The 8,654-nt window shown below is 36.1% G+C and overlaps 1 protein-coding gene across 1 annotated transcript in view; it reads left to right on the plus strand.

Annotated features, from left to right (window-relative positions):
• JAKMIP1 (janus kinase and microtubule interacting protein 1) overlaps window positions 1–8,334 on the plus strand; it is a 71,067-nt gene extending 62,733 nt beyond the window's left edge. Inside the window, exons 11-13 of the mRNA XM_075499725.1 lie at window positions 2,775–2,858; window positions 6,653–6,715; window positions 7,954–8,334. Coding sequence (XP_075355840.1) covers window positions 2,775–2,858; window positions 6,653–6,715; window positions 7,954–8,127 — 321 coding nt within the window. The 3' untranslated portion in view covers window positions 8,128–8,334. The remainder of the gene's footprint in view (window positions 1–2,774; window positions 2,859–6,652; window positions 6,716–7,953) is intronic.
• Window positions 8,335–8,654: the final 320 nt, after the last annotated feature.

Below are 8,654 nucleotides of genomic sequence, written 5' to 3' on the forward strand. Positions count from 1 at the left end.
TAGTTGATACATGAGATGGTTGTGCTGCCATTCAGAGGGACAATTTGACTGCCTGAAGAAATGCGTAAAGAGGATTATCATTACATTCAGCAAAGGGAAGGAGAAGTCCTGCATGTGGAGAAGAATAACTCCATGCACCAGTACAGACTTGGGGTGGCTTGCTGGCAAGCAGTTTTGCACAAAAGAACGAGGAGGGTCCTGGTGGGCACCAAGTTGAACATGAGCCAGCAATGTGCCCTTGCAGCAAAGAAGGGCAACAGCGTTCCGGGCTACATTAGGAAGAAAGTCCCCAGCAGACCAATGGAGGTGATCCTTCCTCTCTACTCCACACTGATGAGGCCACATCTGGAGTGCTGGGTCCATCTCTGGGCTCCTGCAGTACAAGAAAAGCATGGACATACGGGACAGAGTCCAGCGAAGGGCCACAAAGATGATTAAGGGCTTGGAGAACCTGATACACAAGGAGAGGCTGAGAGAGCTGGGACTGTTCAGCCTGGATAAGAGAAGGCTCAGGGGTATCTTATCCATTTGTGTAAATACCTGATGGAGGGAGTAAAGAAGATGGAACCAGACTCTTCTCAGCGGGATCCAGTGAAAGGACAAGATGCGGCAGGCACAAATTCAAATACAAGAAATACCATTTAAACATAAGAAAAACCCTTCTTCCTCTGAGGGCAGTGAAACATTGGAACAGGTTTCCCAGAGAGGTTGTGGAGTCTTCATCCCTGGAGATTCAGAACCCCACTGGACAAGGTCTTGAGCAACCTACTCTAGGTGCCCCTCTGCTTTGAGCACAGGAGTTGGACAGGAGATCCCTTCCAACCTCAGTGAGACTGTGATTCTAAAAAGTGTTTAAGCGTTAAAAAACCCCCTAACCTACTTCCCCCCAAAAAAACCCCCCTGAACCCCCAAAATGGAGAAATGTGTTAAATATTGTGAATTATTACATATTATTGCCTTGCTACATGCGGCCTTCATTGTATTGTGCCACTGCAACATGTTGGCTAATAATGCAGAATGACAAAGATTTTAACATGGTTTAAAAATTACTGGTGGGGATGGACTCAATTTATCCCAAAAGTAGGAGCTGCCACTAGCTTAATGGTTCCACTGCTTAGAACAATTAATAAAATATTCACAAAATTCTATATTGCTAGATTGCTGATGGCTATTAGGCATACATGTGCTCTATGTCATCCACGCCATTTTCTCTGGCAAGCATTTTAAAATCCACTTACTTAATATATTCTCAGGTATAGAAAGAGTATGCTTGTGGGAGCGGAATTTCTGTGTGTTAATAAGCAAAGCTTTCCAGATAAAAGTTACAGAAGAATGTAGACTGCTTGACATTATCTGGAGTTATTTACAGCTAAAAATGTTAGTCTATTATCCCCAGAGCCAGTATTTAGAAGATGCAGGGTTTACTTTAAAATGTGTCATGTTTTGTTTTGGAGTTTTTTTCAAGGTTCTTGAAGTGGCTCTCAACCAACCTTAACTTTTTTTTTGCTGTGAAATACAGTTCTTATAATAGTAGAATTATTGCTTTATGGCTTTATTTGTTAGAGTTTTCAGCATCTTACAAAAGCCTAGTCACATTTGGCACTCTCTTTTTGAGTAGGACACTTAGCCAAGGAAAGCAATAAGGACTTTGGAGATCACTTCTCAAGCTACAATTGGGGTGGGGAGCATAATTACATCTACTATTAAAGTAAGATTTCAGAGGCACTCATGTATTTGATAGTTATGAGAGAGCATTATATATTTCCTTTGCCTTCATGGGAAGGGAGACCCCGGTATGAATATTTTTGTAATAGCTTTTTTTAAATTTTATTTTGCAGGCATTTGCAAACTGTCCCTTTAGTACACTTTGGAATTGTTGCACTTTCTTTTTAATGGTGTTTTGGTTTCTTTTGTCACATCCATGCAAATCCATCTTTTGAGTGAGTCAGAAGGTAGCTTTTTGCACAGTTAGTTTTGTAGGGCCCAATGTTCTGGTGGGATGAACATTTCCTATTACTTTTAGATGAGGCTTAAGGTAAACAAGAAGGACCCAAAGATGCAAAGATGCAGAAGGAAATGCCTGTGGGAATTTTTGAACTGCTTGCGTGAAAGAGTACCTGAAGTGGGGCGGGAAAAGTACTTGCAGTAGCTCAAGGAGCCTCAGTGACTGAAGGTCTCCAGAGATATCCTTCGGTTTATATCCTTTTTGTTCGGTACCTTGTACGATCCAGTCCCTTTTAGGGCATCACTGGACTCGGGGGTAATACCTTCTGTAGTGTAATAGTTAGACTCATAATCACGTAGAATGAGGAAAACTGACTGGTGTATGCTGTTTATGGGATATATAAATTATTTTGGGTCAATATATTTTATTTACCTATAGGCCTTTTTCAGTGCTTATGGCAATTCTCTTTCTCTCTTGCCCCGTTTTTCCCAATTGCCTTGAATTCCTAAAGCTTATGAATAGCTTCTTAGAGCTCTTTCAGTTTCTAACTTTTTTTTTTTTGCCCCTGGGAAGAGCTTTGTCACTGAATGTGTGATGATAACATCTTTTTAGGCTAGGAAGCAAAAATGCTCTTAAACTGATAGCTTTGAATATTTTGTAACATAAACACAAAAGCAATCATTTGAATGAAAAGCATTAAAAGCTGACTGGACAACCCATAAGTGGGTAGAAAGTATCTCTACTTTGATTCTGTGTGTAATTTAATCTACCTGTCTACCTGGATGTGCATGCATATACACACACTTTTTAACACTCTTTTTTCCCCCAGACTCGTGAACAGCTGCAAGCTGATCTTCTCAGGTGTCAGGCAAAAATTGAGGACCTGGAGAAAGCTCTAATCGAAAAAGGACAGGTAAAAGGCTCTCTTAATGTCCTCTACCACATCATTTTCTCCCTTGCATGCAGTGGTGCCCTTGCCATCTTCATTGCTTGCTGGTGTGTTCATGTGACTGATGCAGCTTAATTGCTACTCCAGCAATAGATTACTTAAATAAAGGAAAGTATTATAGAGGCTAAGAAAATGCCATTAAAAATTCATTTTCTAACACATAATACACTAAAGCATAATACTGAAGTAACTGCGTGTACATGCATTGTAAATTCTGTTCCCATTGTCATTTGGTGCAGGCTTTTCTCCTGTTTTCCATTTTGTTTATATTTGCTATAAATTCCAATAAAATAAATATGCTATATTTGTACTGGAGAATATTTTTGGTGTGTAGCATAGAAAAATTGAAAAAACAAATCACTTCCACACATGCTTCAGCTAGAGAAATGAGCAACCTAGTGTGTCTGGTTACTGGAAGCTGCTTCTGGTGTTACTCTCCTGGGTTTAAATTCTTGGAGGACCCAACTGCTTTCAAATTCTCATACCATCACACACAGTAAAATTAGGCCTTATGCTTCAGTATGTCTTGTCAATACCTGACAAGGATGTGGCTACTGATGCATATTTAATAATGGCTAGGATCTGAAGGCTGATTAAGAGTTATGAGAGTGCATTTAAAAGGTGTTCAGTTGCATAACTGCTAGAACGCACTGAGGAAATTGGGGAGATGTTGTTTTACACTTTGTTTGAAATAACAATTTTAAAATTGCGGGTAGCATATGATGATAAAATAAGATATAGCTATCTATAGATACACATCTCAAAGACTAATGATCCTGTAGCACTGAATAAAAGCAACCTATGAATAATGCCAAGTTAATGATATTAGTATTTTTATGGTTTATTCTTTGTAAGAAAAAACTTTCTGTAAGATTCTGTATAAAAACAAAGGTTTTGGGACCATGTTCAAATTAAGGATAAAAATTGTTTAGGCTAGCTTCCACACAAACTGCAATTTCCTTAGGAAATTCCATGTGAATAAAATATTACTAAAAATAGAGAATACGTTATCAATCTAAAAATGATGGCTTACTGAGCTTTTGGAAGAATAAATGGAACTGAAGACCTCTCAAGGATCTACTGCTGACATTTTAGTGTGTTGATGATAAAGGTGTTGTGGGCAAATTGCTGTGTAATTGAAAACATTAACAAAGTAGTTGACTATTACAGTGTAAAATGTAAGTACTGTGTATGTAAATAAGATAAGTGAACATGGATACCCATGTAAGAAATTACTTCTGTGATTTTGCTTCCAGAATGGTATGTCAAAAAGATATGCCTGGAAATTGGAATTTAATTAGTTATTACTTCATGAGATTCATAACCACATTTTCAACCTTGTATCTCTTAGTAATCTGGAGAAGGCCAACAGGGATGTGACAAGGAGCAATATGATATTGTCTCTAGTGGGCTAGTTTGTACACTGAGCATTAGCTTGCCACAGAAGTGGTGACAGTGTCTTCCTGGGAGCTCTAGCACCTGCTCAGTTCTCCTGACCTGTTCGTATTTACATGCAACAAAATAAATGGTTGTGATGATAAACAGACTTCTTTGTGCACTATGTTTAATTTTTTATTATTATTGTTACTTTGTCATGTAGGTGGTCATGGTAGTGATGATGATATAATAATACTTGCAAAATGTTCATTCAGGGAACCAGTCCCTAAAGTGCTTTTGAAAAGGAAACGGTGAATCAAAAGATCCTAGTGCATTATCCCAGAATTTTTAGTCTTACTTGCAGCTTTAGGAAACAGAAGCAGCAAAGACCTTCACAATTTTCCTGAAGTCAAATTCAGAGCAGGAGATTAGAATCTTATTGTTAAAAAATTATTTGAAGCTTGGCTTATAACAATTTATGTGTCATTTCAAAGTAATGGTCAATGGCTCTCGTTAATCTCTCATCAGCTCAATCTGTCACAATTCCCCTAGGTGTAAAATAAGACTAATAATCAATTTTTGCAAGGTACATTGAGGTGCATGCATAAGAAACATTATATTAAGGGAAGAAATTCTTATAAAGTATTAATAGTGATAAATCATAAATCTCAAAATATTGGAGTATGTAATGTGCCAGATGGATTTTTTTTTTGAATGCTCAGGTCTCTCTGTGACCTGGTGTGTATATAAATACAATCCCATTGAAGTTAAGGTTTTCTCAGAAAGTCAAATTGCACTAACTTCATCAAGAAAGACACAAAAGTTAATTATCAATAGGGCAAATTAATCCATTTTTTCTACTTGTGTGAGCTGGAGCAGTTGAACCTGCAGGTCTGATGATGTAACTGTTGAACCTGCCTTTTCGCATATGCATGCATTGGGATATCCACCCTAAGTCTGTGAATGCAACTCTGTTCATTCCTTGACCTTAATAAAAAGCTAGTTAAATGTTAAACTGGACGTTGGATTTTATTTTCAACATTTCTTTCATTTGTTTCAAAAATTCTTGACAAACGTCATGCCTTTTCAGTACTTGTTTTATTATATTATTCTTAGTATGATACTTTGAACATCATAACCCTGAAGAGCTTGTTTACTGCGTGAAAGTTAAAGGGCACTTGTGCATTCTTATATATGAGTGGGAAAATGAGAAAGACCAGTAGAATATGAAACTGTAGTGGACAGTAAGTAGAAAAACTAACTTTAAACTTTTTAAAAAAATGCTAATTGGAGTAAATATTATATCATAACATTTCAGATTTTTTTGGTTGACATTCAAGGCTAAACGGGCTGGGATATCCAGATCTCATTAATAATTTCTTGTGCAGCATCAATGTGCAAATACCTTGCTGACAAAGAAAGTATCAGCCTTAATACTTTAGTAAAGACATTTAGATTTTAAATAAATTGTCCATTTTACCTAGAAAATAATTTGATCCTGAGTTAGTATGGCAAATTAACTGTTGGCTATTGTTTTATTAAACTTATTAGAGCAGTGTGAGGTAGATTATGTAACTACTTTTCTGTACAGGGAGAACAGAGCGAATTTGGCTATTACAATCCATTAAACCTGAATGCCCAGCTATGGCTGGCAGTGAGTTTTTGTAACTTTGGTCTTTAAAGGGATATTTGATGAGGCCTTTTGAAGCCATGGTAAAACCTAAAAGGAAAGATCAGCTTTGGAACAAATGATCAAATGGAAGTATGGTTTTCAAATGGAGTATAGAATATCTTGTATCACTTCCTTTCCTCCATAGCCTGGAATTCCTTATCACAAGCACTGTGTATTACCCTGATTCTCACACTTTTAGCAGAGGGCAATTAACTCCATACCACTGAAGCTTATTTTTCGTCATTTGGTGTAATTAAATATTTTTCTTCCCTTTCTCCATTGGGATTTGCATTACACCACTCCAAGTGGGATGATTTTGCAAGAAAGTTTCCAACTCTTTGCAATGGAAAGAAATAGTTTTGAGTTAAGCTGAGTAAATAAATGTTTTTAAAATGACATAAAATATCATATAACTGCGTTCACCCACAATTGCTATATGTACAGCTTTTAAAGTATATGCTTAGCTGGAACATATTAGGAAACAAGAGACTCAGCTTCAGGAAAAGAAAGGAACTTTTATTTTCTCTGTAGTTTAAAATGCTATTTATCCTTGAAATATTTATGATAGCTTTATTTTTTGATGTGTGACCATTTTTATACTTGAATGTACAAGGATGTCTGAAATCTTCTAATTATTGTGGTTATTCATTTGTCTTGTTCAACAAAATGTATATAATTTTAATGTTTTTAATCCTCTTCTTCCTCATAGGATTCAAAATGGGTAGAAGAAAAGCAGCTGTTAATCAGAACAAATCAGGAGTTGCTAGAGAAGGTACGTGTTCAGAATCTGGGAATATTTTCACAATTGCTGCCCTTTATCATAAAAGGAATGGTAAAAGGAAATGAATGTACTAAGTACTGGAACATCAACATGAAAATTGCTTACTTTATTTCTCTCCAGAAACAGAAATTCTGATGAAAGTCTCTGATTAAAGTACCAATATGCTTTTGTACTCTTTGGGAATGAAAGCTGCTCTTTATTGTGGACTTACATGTTGTATAGCCAACAGTAGAACCCGAGCTGGCTGATGTTTCTAGTGTCCAACAAAATACAATCTCAAATATTAAGCGTAATGTGGAATCTTGTATTTTGCCAGACAGTTACACAAAGATTCTTATTGTCATGATGACTAATAAAATTGCCAGCTTCCTTCAGCCTTCCATTTTTTGCAGTTTTTCCACACATTAAGTAATACGGGTTGCTTGAAGACTATTGTATCGTTTACTGTCTGATATACTCAGAGCTGAGCATCCTCATTCTTCTTCACTGATATTGGTGGGAAAGTTAGCTAGGACTCAGGAAGTCAAATAATTATTTTTGTTAATTAGTAGCTCAATATTAATATAATAGGAATAAGACAACCAAAGAAAAATTCATGGCTAAAAGTAGCTACAGCTGGACTTAATTTATTCAGACACTTACATGGGTATTATAAGAGTTATAGTACATTATGCCAGATGTTACACTTCTGTTTAGATTCATACACATAAAAAGATCACCCAGTTAAGCTAGACAGTAGATCAAAGCTATTAGTTGGCATAACGAATAGTCAGTTTTGAATTTCTGTCATTGTTAGCACCTCAAAGCACAAATCTGGAAAATTAAAAAGTAGGCATTAAAACCCTTGCGTTATTGTCTTTCATATACCGTAAAGAGTAGATGTCTAGTTATGCAAAGACAATGAGAACAGTCTACCCAAATGTTAATGTAATCCAGTTTCATTCACTTAAAAGAAAGCTTGTATTGCTTAATTTATTTAGATGTAATATTCATCTCACTTTTCGTAGTACTTCCAGATTACTGTTGTAAGAGATCATTGACCGTTTTCTGCTGGCAGTTCTCACAAATACTTTCTAATGGGATGTTCCTTCTTTATCTCTAAGACACGTCCCAACTTCTAATAAGAAAGTGAAATAATTAACAGTTTTGTCTAAACCCCTGGCCTGTAACTCTGTACAGTGCCTTTTCCATTGCTTACGGGATGTTACGATGTTGTGTTTGTCTCATAGATTTACAGAATGGAACAAGAAGAGCATCAGCTGAAGAACGAGATGCAAGATGCAAAAGACCAGAATGAGCTGTTAGAATTCAGAGTGCTAGAGCTTGAAGTAAGAGATTCTCTCTGTTGCAAACTCTCAAATGGAGCAGAAATTATGTTTGAACCCAAGCTGAAATTCCTGTAAAGATTACTGATGTCTGGTGCATGTTTAAGGGAAATCACTTAGGTATCTATTTTTTAAATGTTGTATCTTGGGATAATGAAATTGATACCACTGCCTTAATTAATATGTTTTGGAGAGAGTGCTCACTAATGTTTATAAAGATGTAATATAGCTAATATATATTGCATATAGTTTGTTTTTCATCTAATAAAATATTTTGTTTTGCAATATTTTGCCTTTTTTATTTGTTTCATTTCCATAACTGCTCCTTTCCTGCATGTAAAATCACTTGGTATGTATACTACAGCCTTGGTTGACATTGTTTAAATTAACACACCTTCTCACATCTTGCATGCAGTGAAATCTAAAGATCTGACACATCCATCACATCAATGTATAATTGCTTTTAATTACATTGATTTAAGATTGACAACATTAATATGAAGTAAAATGATCTTAAAAGAACACGTTTTGATAGCAGCTTTGAAAGAATTTATCTTACCTGAAATCCATTTTCTGCTGGTATAAAATGGTCATGGACTGGAAAT

This window comes from Mycteria americana, chromosome 4 (assembly GCF_035582795.1).
Source record: "Mycteria americana isolate JAX WOST 10 ecotype Jacksonville Zoo and Gardens chromosome 4, USCA_MyAme_1.0, whole genome shotgun sequence".
Classification (NCBI taxonomy): Eukaryota; Metazoa; Chordata; class Aves; order Ciconiiformes; family Ciconiidae; genus Mycteria; species Mycteria americana.